Source organism: Oncorhynchus nerka, linkage group LG28 (assembly GCF_034236695.1).
Source record: "Oncorhynchus nerka isolate Pitt River linkage group LG28, Oner_Uvic_2.0, whole genome shotgun sequence".
NCBI lineage: Eukaryota > Metazoa > Chordata > Actinopteri > Salmoniformes > Salmonidae > Oncorhynchus > Oncorhynchus nerka.
In genome coordinates, this window is record NC_088423.1 from 35,603,761 (window position 1) to 35,621,694 (window position 17,934).

The window sequence follows — 17,934 nt, forward strand, 5'->3', positions numbered from 1 at the left end:
AATGGTACGCTCAAACATTACTTCTAAATTCAATTGGTTAACTTTTTTAATCAAGGAAGTGCATGAACTCGGTTGCTCCCTGTTGCCTGTGAAAACACAATCACGTGTGCTCGCACTCTTACACTCTAGTTTCGTCTCCCTCTTTCTTTCCTCTCTCATTGAGCTTATTTGTCTTGGTCCACATGGAAAGAAAGCACATGCGTGTGAAGAAATGTGATGGCGGCGAAACACAAGGAAGGTCTGGGCGGCAGAGGCTCACACGAGCGGAATGGCCCACCGCCCTCTGAGCTGGAGCTGAATCTGAGGCGAGCCGAGCACACTCTACAAGGCCAGACGCACTGTGTGCTGGGTTTGAATTGTTTCCTATGTGCCCTGTGCCACATGTGCTACGGCCAGAGCATTACCTCGGAGTTCACAGGCTCCACAGCTATCACATGCAGTTATACGACAACTAAAGGATGACTGTAGTGACACAGGCTTACAATATAACAGCCTGTTCCGAGTTCTATAGTTTAGACCTCATAGACCTCCATAGAAATGACATCCAACTTACCCTGATTTTGGCTCGAGCTGCCTCTACCCCTCCTGGCTGACCTGCAATGGACACCTGTTCAGATGGAGCGACAGAAGTCATTGTTATAGTTTAGCTATTACGGTTACATCAAAACTGGAAACTAAAACTGGAATCAAACCTGGAAAAAAATGAAAAAGCTTAGAGCCAAAGCTCTTCTCTCTTATTTCCATTTGGTCCGGTCATTCTAATTTCCATAGCTTATGTTATGTTTTTATCAAAACCCAATCAGAATAACATCATAAAGAGAAAAATGGTTTGTAGGCTTTTACCATATTTAAAAACCCCGACCCGTAATTTCAAAAATTGGCTTTCAACACTTCACATCCTGAATGCGTGCCTGCAATTAAAATAATTGCGACAGAAATCTAAAAAGGAGATAAATGCCTTCATTAGATATCCTGCCAGCGGAGCGGTAATCTATCTCCTCCTCTCTTCCTTTTCAAACCTTTCATCTGTAACTCACCATAATGGAGTAAGGCATGCGCTGACCCAAAGAACCATAACTTCTGCCAACTTTAATCAGCACTTCTGAACAAATTAAGACTCAGTATTTGAGACCAGCCGGTACCATCTAGTTTGGGTCAGCACTGCCTCCTCACACAAATGCATGCACACACACTGGGTTTGAGGTACAAGGTGTTCAAGGTAAGGGATAGCTTGCAAAGTTTGGTGTGTGATTGCATGACACATGCGAAGAGTTTGGCAGCTTGCCTCCTCCAGAGGTGTATGTAAATGGAAATTACAGCTGCTTCCAACTGCTTGTCTATCCAATCCAGCCCAAACACACTGGCTTCCTATGGCACAGCCAATCAAAACAGCCAATTACAGCAGCTCTCTGCAACATGGTCATTTAAAGCCACTCTAGCAACTAACAAATGGGACATACTCAAATGAGAACAAACCAGTTTAATATGTGGTTAAAATAGTAAATACAGGTGAATAAAGCCTGTGCAAACAGAGAACCTTTGACAGTCCCACACAAATGTGGTTAATGATGGCACAGAACATTCATTCGTATTCAGTCTATCAGATCCTGTGTACATTGTTATTTGTACAGTGGTGTCTCTCTCCGTACCTGGTTGCTCTTCTCCGCCTGATTGTTGCGATTGGAGTCGGGGAAGTGGATGTGGCAACCCGTGTCCTCCATCACCTTCTTGATGTTGTTGCCTCCCTTGCCGATGACGTGGGAGTGCTCTGTGTGGGACACGTCCATCTTAAGGGTTACCCTGTTAGTCTGCTGGGGAAAGGAAGGAGGGGGAGACACTCTTCTTAAGGGTTACCCTGTTAGTCTGCTGGAGGAGAGGAAGGAGGGGGAGACACTCTTCTTAAGCATGGCCTGCCATACAATGTACTTAATAATGCTTAGTGAATGATATGATAGAAATCTTACATGCATAAATATTAAATTATATACCACATATAACTGTAAATCATGGCAATATTGTGAATATTGACACAGCTTGAATGACCCTCGGCTAGTAAGTTGAAGACAAATAGGATGCATCTCTAACACCAAGACCCTTGCTCTGGTCCGACACCACTGCCAGGCAGATGGGTCCACCATGAGAAGCTCCACTTAGAGAGGCATGAGGACTATAACCAATAATATCAAACATAAACCCTTTCAGATGGCAAATTACACAGAGAGCTAAAGCAGATGAGCCTAAAAGTATGTTAAATATTTCAAAAAAAGTTTCATTCGACAAATCCATTGCTATAAAATTCCGACTAATCATGGTTGTTTCATGTTGAACTCATTGGGTTGAAATATGTGAATACATTCAGTTGGACAACTGACTAGGTATCCCCTTTATGTAGGCAATCATGTGTTGACTGTGTGCAGAGAAAATACTTGTTTAGAGTGTTAGGATAAAACCTGCCCACAGGGGGTGCTATTGTGTGCCCATTTTGGGATGTGGATGTTTGTTGCCATAGAGACAGGACATGCACCATGCCGAGCCAATACACACTCAGGAAATTAAGTACTGGCCATCTTGGTGGCAATTCATATCACACGTCTGAGAAAGCCGCCTGTCATTTGAACTCTGTAGGAGATGGACTGAGTGAGCCAAATAAGGTGTGAGACAGAGGGAAAATGGACTGGGAAAGATGTGGAAGGGAGTTATTTTCTAAAATGGTGGACCCCTGCCACCTCGGTGAGATCCACAGGGCCCCTTACTCTCCATCCATCTCACTTTGCCTCCATCAATCCATTTCTCAGTGTGTTACCAAGCCACTCAAATAGAAACAGAACCAATTAGGAAGTAAACCAAGGTTTCTTAGGGCATGAAATGACAGCCAGAGACACTCCCTGGATACATCTGTGACTACCATCCCCTAGTTGATAAATTACCAATGTCAGTATTGGTGTTGCCATGAGAACAAAACAAACACCTTTCCATCATTCATACGCACCTTTGTGTCGAGGACTGACATGATTCGGTCTTTGGCTTCCCTCACATTGTCTCTCTTTCCACAAACCTTAATGTGCGGATCTGAAGGGAGAGACGTGATGGAGAGGTTGAGATTGAGGTACGGAGAGAACAAAAGGAGACAGAAAGAGGTTATGAAGAGATTATAGTATCACATTTTCCCAAGACTGTGCACCAGGTGAATGCATTGATGGCATTCATGATTATGACATCAGACAAAACACTTGAGGTAAATTCTAATTTCAGATGTGCCAACTCTCATTATGGGCTGTTACACAGCAATGTTGGATCAAATGTGTGATCCCCCCCCCCAAACATTTTGAAAGTTTGCATAGAAAATAGACAACAATTGCCTGCTAGGGTGCGTTTCCGTTTAACTATCTTGTGTCGATAAAAACAGCTGGACGTATGCTCAATGCTCATGACTGTAGAGTCCATTTGGCCGCCAGGTCCTAGGAGCCCCCTGTGTTGACTGTATGGAGGGGCAGGAAGTCAGTTAAGCTCCTTCCAGGAATCCCCCTCTCCCCACACACCACAAATAGCTCAGATGTACTGTACTCCTACAGAAGAAAATATTTATATTTAGAGTTTACTTACAGACACTTTTTAACCTATTGACATTTGTTGGGTTTAGAGATTTTAGAGCTGTTGAGCAGGAAAATGCAGATAAAAGCCTATACTGTTAAACAGAATAGTACATGGAAATGTAGGTAATGACTGAAAGAAACAGTGTGTTATACTGCGCTGTATAGACCTAACACCACAACAAACTCCAATTACACAAACCAAACAGAAACTCTCCATAGAGTTTGGGGCGGCAGGTAGCCTAGTGGTTAGAGCGTTGGACTAGTAACCAAAAGGTTGCAAGATGGAATCCCGGCGCTGATAAGGTACAAATCTGTTGTTCTGTCCTTGAACAAGGCAGTTAACCCACTGTTCCTAGGCAGTCATTAAAAATAAGAATTTGTTCTTAACTGACTTGCCTAGTTAAATAAAGGTACGATTTTTTTTTTTAAAGAGTCACAAAACAAAAAGTGAGGGGAGAGCACATGAACTGGCCCTGATCCCCACTGAGGAGAGATCTGGGTTGGCTAGGCTCTGGAATGCTGCTGCAGGGAAGCGTTTAGGATCCTCTGTGCTCTACGTTTTACGGGCCTATGGGGGGATTGTGGGAGCAGTGGAAGGCTGTGTGGATCTCGTCAGTGTGACATGGGACTTTTGTGGCCTCAACGCTGAGGTGAGATCACAGAAGGGTGAAAAAACAGCTGTGAGACGATATTTTGTTCCCCACAAAAACAACCCAAAAGCCTCTCATTTCCACAATGGGTTACATCACGATAGGAGTGGGTGCCGTCTGAGACAGAAAAACAAAGTAAAATGACAGCAGTATTAGAAGAGACCCTCACAGCTTTGGTTTCAGGAAACGTTCCAAACACACAGCTGTGACTAGAGACCAGCAGAGGGTGTTGGCCTTCCGCTCCCCTACCCATCTGGCACTCATTACATTAGGGGGCTAAATTAGTGTTGCTATGTGTGATGTTAAACACCCCCACATTTTTTAAGTGTGACGCGTATACTCTTATGATTGATTGTGGAATAGAAAATGAACACCCTAAGTCTTAATTTGGCACACCAAACATTCAGAAATACATACAATATGACAGCTGAGAAGAAAGGTCTTGGAAGTTGACACTTGACACAAAAGAAACCATTTGACCCCTCTCTGCTTACCGTCAACGGTAATGACTTTTTCCAGAATGGGTTTACATTATTTAAAGCCAGGCACCAGAGGCTAAAATATCATTTTTGCATCTACTTATCCATGTAGATTTTTTGGGGGGGGTATTTTAGTCCATTCTTCTTATTTTCAAGAAGAAAAAATAAGTGTCAAAAAGTTCAATATAAATTTATATTTTCATTTGTTTATACTACCGTCAAACTTTCAGGAATTGTAACCACTTTCAAATGGACATGGATCCATAATTTCATAGAATGTATCAAACTGGACTACATACATTAGTAACTTACTTTGAAGAGACGGTGACTGATTGAGTCTAATAGGTGTTTCTCATTTGGCAGTGTAAATCCATTGTACTTGGTCTTTAAAGCAGCAATCACCGGAGCTGAAACAATACCTCACCCCGTTTCGGTAAAAAACTTGATCTCTTTTTTGTTGCTGATCATTTTCCTGCACTGCAGGTAATGCAAACTTGTAGTGTATTAAAGGTTTAATAAGGCTTCTACAGTTTGTAATTTCCACTTAAAAATGTCAGACTTGCTTGATTGGCCCTGACGAAAAATGTATCAACCCCTATAAAAAATGCCCATTAATGATAATCCACATTTCTTTACACTGCAGGATTATTTACCTGCTGTAGCAAACTGGCTCAAATTAAGATCCTACATCTGTAGACAGCGCTATGGATACAAGGACTGGATATATAAAATATCAAAATTATAGTTTTTACTATGTTTTTAGGTCTATATAGTATTTGTTTACATTGACTTTGTTTACAAACATTGAAGTAAAACAAGCGTATACATTGGGCTGTTATGGGGTACGACAGTTGAACTAAGTTCATTAGCCATTTATAAGTTATATTCTTCAAGAATCAATGGGTACATATCATTCATTTATATGCCCAAAAATGTATGTATCAACTGCAGATTTCCCCTTTAAATGCCATTTCCCAAAAGTCAGACTCTTCCCACACGTCAAAACATTTTTCTCAGTCTCAGAAGCATCTGCATTCACCAAATTCTACGTGGTTATTCTTAAACATATTCTCCAGACTTGAACAAAGGGAATTGTTGATATGCTGTCAAAACACTTTTATTGATTACATTTTCTTTTTAAAAGCGTACCTTTATTATTTTACAGATAGAAAAAAGAAAAAAGTATTCATCCACAATCTGCTATGTATAAATCCAGTCCTGGAGTGTCTTAACAAAAGAAAAGCAAAAATATTTCGGCGGAATTCATCTGGTGTCCAGAAAAATGTATTTGCATGATATGCAAATACATTTTATGTCTTGTTTGTTTTACAATAAAAAATATTTTGCATCTTCAAAGTGGTAGGCATGTTGTGTAAATCAAATGACACAAACCCCCCAAAATCCATTTTAATTCCAGGTTGTACGGCAACAAAATAAGAAAAATGTGTGGGTGGGTGGTGAATACTTTCGCAAGCCACTGTATTAGTATACTATTTCAGAAAATAATATATACAAAAAAAACATTATTATATATATTATTATATTTGTGTCTACATTTAACTGGTAAAAGTTGACTGTGATATGATTAAGTGGGAAAATGATCCGATTAGGGTGTGGTGCCTGGCCTTAAAAAGGGAGTGACCAGGGCCTCCCGAGTTGTGCAGTGGTCTAAGGCACTATATCACAGTGCTTTGAGGCGTCACTACAGACCCGGATTCAATCCCGGGTTGTGTCACAATACAGCACAAGACAAATATTCAAGAAAAACAACTACATTCTTTAATAACAAGGTCCCCAATCAATATTTTAAATTGCCTGACCGGCACCAGAACATCCAATTGTATTGTATTTTGTAGTTGGTTCCTGCAATGAGCGCCTTTAAAATTAAAAGTGGATTTACCTAGTTCGGTGAAGACCCGAGGAACCTCAAGAGAAACCAAAACCATTCACAAGGTTGGTTCTCATATTTTTTATATTTTAACAGCAAAGTTAGGGAAGTCGGAAGCTTGTGCAGTGGAGCTTTTTAAACAAAAAAGGGAATAATGAAGTGATCTACAGGACTAATGAGGAGCAGCCAACCTTTTGATACAGGACATAGTGGTGAGTATTAAAACTGTCACCTGTGATAAATCAAAGGGTGCTATGGTAGACAGCATCCAAAGGTTTAAGAGTAGTGGCTGCTGCAATCTGGTAAATGGTGTCACCATAGTCAAGACCTGGCAGGAAAGTTGACTGTACAATCTGCTTTCTGCTATTTAGGGAGAGGCTAGATCTATTTCTACCCACTTTAAAATTGTAGCTTTTTAACTAGCTCATTCATACACCTTTTAAAACAAAGTATTTTTCAATTCAAATGCCCAGATATTTATAGGTGGGAATCAGATCGTTGGGAGAACAATGCAATGAATAAATATGTAGACCAGCAAAAAAACATTGCGAGAATTAGAATACATATATTTAGTCTTGCCCGCATTAAGTACAAGTTTTAAACCAACCAGGGCTTTCTGTGAGGCATCAACAACAAAGTCAGATTGCAGCTCTAACATAGCATGGTCAATAGTTGGGGCAATGGCATACATAACAGTGTAGTCTGCACACAGAATGAATAGATAAATATTACATAAATATTATTGGTCTATGTAAATAGTAAAGCGAACAGGTCCCAATACCAACCCCTGCAGTACACCTTTAGCAATATACAGGAAACCAGACTTGGCACCATCAGAAATCACGCATTGTGTCCTATCTGACAGATCATTCTCAAACCACTTGCAAGAAGCCTGATCCAGGCCTATGAGCCAGCCTTTGAATTAGAACATAATGGTCAACAGTGTCATAAGCCTTGGAAAGGTCTATAAATAAGGCAGTACAATGTTTTTTTTATGATCTAGATGATGTGTTAACTTACATTTCTTAGAACACATATAGCAGACTTTTGAACAAATAAAATCTGACCGGTACACATTTAAAAACAGAATAGGAAGTTTAAAAAGTTATTAGCTGAGAGTTGGCCTGTGATTCTAAAACTTTGGAAAGGCAAGATAACTACCATCCAATTTATCTAAGTCAGAAGGATCTCCTCTGTGTAGGGGGAGGACTTGTGCTGCTCTCCTAAAGTGGAGCGAACCACTCGATTTTGTCCCTATGTTATATCGGCATTGAACATGTCACCCTCCCTAGGAGAGGCGGTGACCTTGACAATTTATTGTTAAAACGAGAGGCTGCCTGGATCTTTAATTTAAAAACCCTTGCTACCTTCGGTCTCAACGTAGACTTTGACCTGAAACCATTCTTGTGATTCTGCTATTCATTGAAAATGTCTCTAGGCCTCTGTAGCCAAATTGTATCTATGATCATATGCGATCATTCACACTTTTTGTATGTTATTTTTTATATCTAATAATTAACCAATGATATCAGGCCACACCCGGATATGATTACATACACCTGTGTGTGTCCTTTGACACTATATAAAACTAGTGACCCGCAGTGTATGTCGTCATATCCTGAAGAAGACAGCTTGCCTGTCGAAACGTTGGATATTATGTTATTCAATTATTGCATCTGAGCTGCTAGAGTATGCGGCTTTCTTCTTTTCTACTCCGCTAGCCAGCACCTCGCCTAAACAGGTGGGGGTTTCTTTCGCCTCCCATTTTCCTAAAGTACCATTCAAAAGCTCGGAATTAAGTCAATTTGGCTTAAAAGATTGGGGAATGAATGGGGGCTGAACCAACGAAAAAGTTGGAAGTTGATATCCGTTTAATCGCTGTGCTGCTGTCCCGAAAAGCGAAAAAATTTCAAAATGATTCCCGCGTGTAAAGAGCGTGCGCCTTGACCGAATGCCTTGAATCTAGACTACTCCCTCGAGTAGTGTTGATAAGTAGAGAATAAAGCCATATTTACACTTTTACCTTTGATTGGGCTACGTGTTGCCTTTGAGCACTCTGGCAGGACACATATCTTTTCCTAAACTTTTAAGTGCGAGCATGGCCATAGTCCACTTCAGCAGGAGAGGAATGGCTCCAAGCGTTATACACGTGCATAGACATTGTAAACACTGCTTCGCGAACTTGGAAACGATTAATTTGTCATATCATTGCGAATTTAGAGATTGATAGTATTCGTTTGTCAATAAACTTAGTTTACCGGAGCAAACCCCACACTCACCCTCCCTAAGTGTGTGGAGGTTGACTAATCTGTATGTAACCATTTCAAATGTTCTGATGTATGTCGCGTGACATTAGCTGTGCAACTTCATCATGAGTATAGGCCAAATACCTCGTCACAAGGCTTGGTCTGACCTAGACGCTGCGGATATGCTCAAGCACCCTGCCCAAGGCCACGTCGAAAAATCTCCCACCAAGTCAAATATTGTGTGTAGATGGGTGAGAAAAAAACGATTGAATCACTACTGAATTCAGGCTGTAACAGCAAAATGTGGAATAAATCAAGGGGTATGAATACTTTCTGAAGGCGCTGCATGACAAGTCACCACTCTGTGGCTATGTGTGGAGTGTAGTGATAAAGGGCAAAAAGGTGTTTAAAATGAATGAAGTCTTTCATTTTCATGCCTGGATGTCATTAATGAACAATTGATAGGCTACTGTTGTAATACCACAGATAAGCTTACTATACCATATATTCTCTGCAGAAGGAAGTTGATCGTTCATTTGGGTAACACCAAGTATAAAACAATGTAGGAAAGAAGAGTTAAATACAATACAATGCTGTCAATTCAAGATGGATAGTTAGAGCATTTCCCACTGGTCATACATAAATGTGTAAGGACAGTGACCATTTATTCTCATGGTGAAATGTTCTGGTAAAGTGTAATATTAGCCTAAGATACTGTTTCTCCTATGAATCACTGACAGAATATTTATGATTCCAGAAAGTGGTACAAATAGTTTGACTTTTGACAACTCCCAATTTAAAAATGATTGACTTTCAGATAGCTCGTGATTCAAATGTAAACATAATGGAGAAGCAGAATGGCATGGGTATCCATAAGTCTCATGTAGATGTGTTGATGGCTAACCTCAGCTCAAACTCACAGGTGTACGACATCCAGTCATTGTGGGTAGATGTCAGGGTTGATTACAGTACCTAGACGATAGAGTACTCTCTCCCCTCCAGCTGTTAAGCAGAAAGGGTCACAAATACATGTCTTTTTTCCTCCAAATGCACAAAAATGCAGTGCATGCACCCATGAGATAACTGGAAGAGATTAGCGGACATTGTTCATACCCCTCCGTTTGGAATATATAATACTAAAAGGCTGACAGCCAACAAATCATAGGGCTGAATAAAAATGGACAAACTGTTCTTCCAATGTAAGTTCGTTTTGTGAATGAGCTTGAGGTTGACTAGGAGTAGAAGAGCTGTTAAAAAGATTTAGGGCTGTCCGACTCCAAACAAATCTTAGTCGAGCAAGAGTGGTCTGTTCTTTAGACCACTCGATTGGTCAACATTTTTAAAACGTGTATTTTTTTTCAATATATAGATGTAACAGTTTTGCTTCCGCCCCTACCTGGGCTCGAACCAGGGACCCTCTGCACACAAACAACTGCCTCCCACAAAGCATCATTACCTATCGCTCCACAAAAGCCGCGGCCCTTACAGAGCAAGGGAAGCAACTACTTCAAGGTCTCAAGAGCGAGTGACTTCCCCGATTGAAAACGCTATTAGTGCACACCCCGCTAACTTGCTAGCCATTTCACACTGGTTTCTTAGACACAGCCCGTGTTTCAATAAAATCAACTACTTGTAGGCTACTGAGGTTGTCTAATGCTTTAAGTACTGCAATTAAAAATGAAGACACAAATTACTAAAGAGGGAGGGAGCCGAGATCAATATAGCCTAACCAGAAGAACAAAAACCTGTTCCCGACCCTCCTCGTTCTACAATCTTTTCCATTTGGAGTGCCAAGTTATCGTACCATTTCCATTTTCCATTTTTACCAACTATTGTATTAATTGGTGCAGCCCAAAGCTCATGCTAGCAAACTTGTAACATTGTATAAAATATGCTGGGCCCTCAGAGTTTCCCTGCCTGTGAGCTCGGACAGACACAGCTGTAGGCTATTTGCGCAAGGGATAAGAAGTAATCAGGTAGGACGATTTTATGATCTTTCCACCAGATCAGAGCATGAAGACTTTTCAAATAGGCTACATTGTGGAACTATTGTCATTCTCAATGGATATAAAAACAGACTTTGTTGACTTGCTGTTTGAGGCAAAGAAAAACATACTTTGAAAAGCTCCACAGTGATGGTGAGTTAAGACAATCAGAAATACAATCAGATCCCCAAATGGGCACATTTATAGGCCTACATTTGTGAGCAGGCCAGGTAGCCTAGGCCTAGTTATGTGTGTAATCAGGTGCGTGTCCTTACTCCAGATGGACAGGAGCGCTACAAACAAAAAGACAATGAACATATTGACAACTTGTAAATGGAATGAAATAAACCAAAACTTGTAGCCTAGGTTGTGCGCTCTGCAAACAACGTGTCCACTCCTACAGTACAATGACAACGGTAAGACGGTAATAATAAATTGAATGCATTAACAGAAACTACATTAACCAAACAAACATTGCAGATTAGAAATGTACTACTGGTGATACTGGTGTGCTATCCCTGCAGCCTTCACAATGGATTAGTCCACTCAGACAGGCGTGAATCAGACAGGTGTCTCATGTGCTATCATTTAAAAACACACACACACACACACACACACACACACACACACACACACACACATACATACATATATACACTCGACTAAAAAAAAATCTTTGCTCGACCAACAGCCTATTGACCAAAAAATAAACTAAATGGGGTCAGCCCTAAAAACAAAAATCCAGTGTAAACTCATCAACTTCTGGGTCAAGTTCAGGAAGTTGTTTTGGGATTTCACATCTGGCATGAAGATGCACACTGGCATTCCATTGGGGTCAACAAAGGGGGCATGTCGAAACCCCCCCCAGACAAGCTTTAAATAGCAGTAGTATTTTATTGGCAGTGCACTGGAATTTCAGACATTACATGCAGATAACTCCTAACTCAACATCCCTCGTACAAACTCACAAAGGTTTCATCTTTAAACATAAGTGTTTTTAAAGTAAGTGGTGAAACAATGAATGCTGCTGCGACCTTGATATACATGACATGTCCCCTCTATAATAACTTCCCGTGGTGTAAAGCACTTAAAAGTAGTACTTTAAGTACTTAAGTATTTTAACTTAAATAGTATCTGTACTTTACTTTTGATATTTTTGACAACTTTTTCTCCACTACATTCCTAAAGAAAATATGTACTTTTTACTCCCATACAGTACATTATGCCTGACACCCAAAAGTACATTTCAAATGCTCAGGCAGGGCAGCAATATGGTACAATTCATGCACCTATAACTGTGTCATCCCTACTGCCTCCAAGTGTTGGAGTGTGCCCGTCTGTCCATAAATAACATTTTAAAAAACAAGACATTTGGTGTATAACTTTTACTCAAGTATGACAATTGAGTACTTTTTCTACCACTGTACTTAAGTACATTTAAAACTAAATACTTTTACTCAAGTAGTATTTTACTGGGTGACTCACTTTTACTTGAGTCATTTTCTATTAAGGCATTCAGGGCTAAAACTAACAAACCTATGTTCTCATTGCAAATTCACTGATTTATATAGTCTTCATGTACAGACATCAGCAAATATCTTCCAAAAACAAAACTTAAGACTTACATCCGGTAATGAAAAGGCAACATTGGAGTCAAATGTAGAGCAGTTAACAAGAAGGACGTTCTGTTACTTTTGATATAACCACAGCTGAGCTGTTGTTGTAGAATCAAAACCTACAACATTCACCTTTTTTGGACTTGGCTCCGATCTTCAATTTGGAAGGCCACGCTATCTGTGTTTTGGTTTCATCCATGACCTGAAACAGATATTGGTCATAATCAATAACAAGGAAAAGGAAAGCGTCATTACATATCTATGTTTAATATACTGAACAAAAATGGAGATCAGGAAAGCAATAACACCATAATGCTTCTTTTTGAGACTGCCTATACTGTAGTCAGTTTAAATGTCCAATTTTACATGACAGATAACTGCATGGTACACATTGATATATACAAATCTTAACACGTGTCATTTTAAACATAACAGAAATCCAGCCTCACTTCAAATAAACAGTATAAATGAGGACCACGTTCTAGTAACCACTAGCCAGAAAAATTCACACGTCTGCTGTGTTTATGGCTGATTGAATGTGGCTCGAGGCTTGTCTAAACTTTGGACAATGCCTCATTGCCTCTACTGCCCTTCACCTCCTCCAACCTCTTGCCATGCTGACTTTGGAGAGCACCTATGAAGAGAGGTCTACGATCTACACATTTTGGGGAGAAATCAACCAGAAATGGTATGATCCAGCGAAAACATGGCTTTTGATATAAGCTTACTGGAACAAATGTACTCTGTGACAACAAAAAAAAGCCAACATCTCCATATTTTGTGAAAGTGGACTGGGTGTTGTTGGCTTAGGAACACGTGAAAAGTGTCAGCTGCAATCTATGTGAGAGCCCTTTTACAAAGCTACCCATCGTAACCAGGAGCATATGCATGAATGTGAAACAAAAAAAGAAAGAGCAAAAGTACAAGTCCGAGAGGAAAGAGTGTGTTATTCTGAGGTACTACAGGCATCGTCCACACGCTCATGAGGCTGCTCACCGTCACATAACTTCCTGAACATAGACTGGGGATCAAACAGTTCAGCCATGAGAAACATGAACCATCTGCATCGCCTAATGGAGACCTGCTGACTGGTGGTTTACATTAGAAACTAAAATCTCAGAAAACCATCCATCTCCAAAACACAGATATCTGTCCTTGTCCTTCAATTTCCTTGTTTTCACAAAGGTCCTGTCGTGATTATTTGTTTTAACACGTACCAGGGGCTCGTGTTTTTGGGTGGAAAAGGAATGAACTCAGACTGGCTTGGACACGTGAGCACCCTATGAATGTTCCCTCATACAGTATGAAGCTGCTCCATGTTCTTCATGGACTCCAGTGGTTATGCAAGGACCTCCAAACCTCACATGGGAACCCACGCAGAGAAAGACAATATGCTTAGAGCAGATGTCCATGTCGATAAAAAGTTTGGATGGAAACCTGGTTATGTGAATAAAGTCTAATAAAAAATGTCATGACAGACCTGATGGAAACTTAGATTCACGCAATAACATTGTGTGGTCCTTTCACTACGACTCAGGAAAGCATGCAGTTTATTAGGCTCAAGATGAAATAAGTTACGATGAACTTCACATGGTGGTAAAAGTATGTTTGGTTTTTGGCATAATGGAGCCCATGTCGTCCAAAGTTTTCCAAAAAGCACCTGGATGATCATCAAGACTTTTGGAAGAATATTCTATGGACAGATGATTCAAAAGTATAACTTTTTGGATGACGTGGGTCCCACGCCTGGCGGAAACCAAACTGCATTCCACTGTAAGAACCTCATACCAACAGTCAAGCATGTTGGTTGTAGTGTGATGGTTTGGGGACGCTTTGCTGCTTCAGAACCTGGACGACTTGCCTTAATAGAAGGAACCATGAATTCTCCAACGTATCAGAGAATTCTACAGGATAATGTCAGGTTATCTGTCTGTGAGCTGAAGCGCAGCTGGGTCACGCAGCAAGACAATGATCCAAAACACACAATCAAGTCTACATTAAAATGGCTAAAATGAACACATTTGAAGTTTTGGAATGGCCTAGTCAAAGTCCAGACATAATCCCAATTGAGACGTTGTGGCAGGACTTGAAACGAGAAGTTCATACTTAAAAACCCACAAATGTCGCTGATTTACAGCAGTTCTGCATGGAAGAGTGGGACAAAAATCCTCCACAGCGACATGTGAGACTGATCAACAACTACAGGAAGCATTTGGTTTTAGTCATTGCAGCTAGGTGGCACAATCAGTTATTGAGTGTAAGGGGACAATTACCTTTTCACACAGGGACATTGGGTGTTGCATAACTTTGTTTATGAAATAAATTGAAGATCTGATAACATTCAGTATCAAAAATATAAGTGGGGAAAAAGGGACAAGTGCTTTTTCACGTGACTGTATGTGATCGTACACAAATGTAAGCAAGGTTTGAAATGATTGTTTTAGTCAAATATTATATCAGTTTGGGCTTTTTGAAGTCTACAAATTATTCGTAATTATGTTCCGGCCCCCTGATCAACCGTTCAAGAAAAAGATTGTGGCTGAATCCTAGTTAATGAGCCCAGATGTATGTACTGCGATGCATTTCTATGAAAAATACAAAAGAAAAGCAACTCTTTCAATAAGGAACACAGCCTTCATTCTGCAATTTTCTATCTTAATCCAGTACATTATTCATAGAGGAAATGTCAAAATTCTTCCATATGTTTGGGAAGTATAGGCCTGCTTGGCATCCTCCAAACTGACTGACAGACTTTCCAGAGCCAGTCTGAAACACCTGTTGGGCAGTGCTAGTTGAACGTGTGCATTTTCACTCCAGTATGACACACTCTTAAAGACCACTGATGGTTGAGTGGATGGCCCTTCAAGCATCACTGAGTTTCTCAAACATACTATAATCAAAACACAAATATGGAAAGTGAAGTGGAGCATAAAAAGAATCCTTCACAATCTTACTTTGGGCCAACAATATGAAGATTAGGATACATATTTTTGCAGTTATTAGAGGGCCCCATGTAAACATGAATAATGATTATGTCTATTTATAATCACATTTGACTGCTCTGGTCAATTCAAATGGCAAAGATAAGATTTATTGAACCTTTGAAAATGTAGCCTATACAACATACCTCAAATATCTGGTCAGAGTTAGGCTAGATTATTCATCCCTGTTGTTTACACACCACAGATGGGTTGATGAACTGCCATGCAAGAACATCATTATGCTATGTAGCATTACTGATTGTGGGGCCTATCCACAAACACAGGTTTTGGAAAAAAAATAAGAGACTTACTATTTTTTTATTTTAAAAAAAAGTCTCAAATTTAATCCAGTTGCTATGTCTCTGCATTCTTCATTGAAACCAATAAAACAAATCCACTACAGTATTGGCAGCTAAAAAATGCTTCCACGATATAAAACCCATTCCTACAGTATAACAAATGTGTCTTGTTGAGTTGCATTTTTCATTCTCTCACTAAAGACCTTGGCTCATGTTACTGGTCTTGGGTATTATCTTTGTCTAATGGCAAGAAAAGCCCTGCCAAGCTGGAGTTCTCATGAAAGCCCTTGGCTGTGGCATTTCTAACCATTTCACAAGATAATACAAATTAAATAGAGAACCAAGAAGGTCGTCTTTTGGGCGAAGGGAAGAAAAAAAAAATCAACATATTTTTGGATGGACTTCCTATCTAACGAACAGAATAGAGCCGTTTGTTTTCTGAATCGAACAGATACTGATGTATAGGATTCTAAACTGCAAGGACTTCATGTGGGGGGTGGCAGGTAGCCTAGTGGTTAGAGCATTGGACTTGTAAGTGAAAGGTTGCAAGATCGAATCCCCGAGCTGACAAGGTAAACATATGTTGTTCTGCCCCTGAACAAGGCAGTTAACCCACTGTTCCTAGGCTGTCATTGAAAATAAGAATGTGTCCTTACCTTAAAAAAAAAAATGTGGAAACAGTTTTGCTTCCAACTATGAGGAAAACATGGTATACAGTTGACCTCCAATAATCTAGGACTCTGTAAATAACATTTTACACTGGGAAATCTAGCCTCGAGGATTTCCAAATTCAACATATAAGTCACATCTTTACCAACATTCCACACCAGCACTGAATCAGAGAGACAGTCTTTAGCACATTCTCTCAACCATGATACACGTGAGCATATTATCATACATTTTATATGAACCACCCCCGTAGACTTTCACTCTATAAACAAAACTATGTGCTCCCACTCAACAGTATGACAAACACATCTCTGGAACATTTTGTTCATCATATCCATCAGGAATTTCGCTCTGCGCCCCTCCCCCCTTTGGCTCTTTCCCTCCCCCTCGTCTCATGGGCCAATAATGGGGTTTCTGCTTAATTCCACAAAATGATTTTCTCCCGGTGAAGAAACACAACTCGCCTTTTTATTCTCTATGGTGATTTGAAATTCTTCAGGTACACCAGAGCAACTACAGTATGCAGATTTATGCATTTCTTTCAAAATATAGACATTTCCAAAACTAGACACATTCCAGGAAAGGCCAGGGAATGGACTATGATCAGATATGATATCACATGATACAATGGATATAGGGATTGTATACTGTAGCATAGCAACATGCAATGCAACAACAGTTATGAGATGATCACTGCCCTTTGTTGCATCCAATCAGAAAATGTATGCCTCAGTAAAGGTCAGGCATGTTTGGAAAGCCAGTTAATACAAATCAGATCAAAACCCTATTAAAGGGATGTCAGATAATTGTGATGAAACCGACAACCAAATGTTTGAGATATATGCAATTATATAGATTTCCTAAGTCCAAACTTTACAGCCAATTACATTTTTTGCCGCCCTCCATTTCTTCTCTATAGGGTCTTGTTCATGAACTTGCTTCCTCTCCATAGTTGCGGTTCTTGGCAAGGCCATACAGATGGGAGTGATTTCTGACAGACCACACACCATTTTAAGGGTGGATAGCGTTTATTTTTATGAAGGGCCCAGCAAATACCTCTCAAATGGGTCAGCTATTTGCACATATTAGGTTAACTATACATTTAACGTTCCACTCTTCAGTCTTTCTGCTACTGTGCCCTTTTCAAGTAATGCATACATTTAGCATTGTGATCAGTTTCATTACATATTACACTGATTGGATCTAGCAGGAAGGTCAGATACATACGTAGTGCTATAACCCAAATCGAATAGGATGTCATTTTGGGAATGTCATCAAAAACAGTGACATGTGCCATGTACACGTGAGAGTATACAATGCCTATAGAAAGTCTACACTCCCCTTGGATTTCTTCACATTTTATTGTGTTACAAAGCGGGATTCAAATTGATTTAGTAATTTTTTGTCAACCATCTACACAAAATACTTGAATGTCAAAGTGGATGAAAAATTCTCACATTTTAAAAAGATTAAAGAAAAATAAAACCCTAATACGCCTTGATTAGGTAAGTCTTCACCCCTCTGAGTC

General features: G+C 40.0%; 1 protein-coding gene across 4 annotated transcripts in view; it reads right to left on the reverse strand.

Moving 5' to 3' along the window:
• Positions 1-17,934, reverse strand: part of LOC115113181 (protein bicaudal C homolog 1-B-like) — a 74,785-nt gene that overhangs the window by 18,557 nt on the left and 38,294 nt on the right. For 2 of the 4 annotated variants that reach the window (XM_065012778.1, XM_029640530.2), the window contains exons 3-6: positions 12,590-12,659; positions 2,990-3,069; positions 1,650-1,811; positions 554-607 (exon numbers count right to left, since the gene is read on the reverse strand). In XM_065012778.1, coding sequence (XP_064868850.1) covers positions 554-607; positions 1,650-1,811; positions 2,990-3,069; positions 12,590-12,659 — 366 coding nt within the window. The remainder of the gene's footprint in view (positions 1-553; positions 608-1,649; positions 1,812-2,989; positions 3,070-12,589; positions 12,660-17,934) is intronic. The other 2 variants (XM_065012779.1, XM_065012777.1) reach the window with 1 other exon arrangement.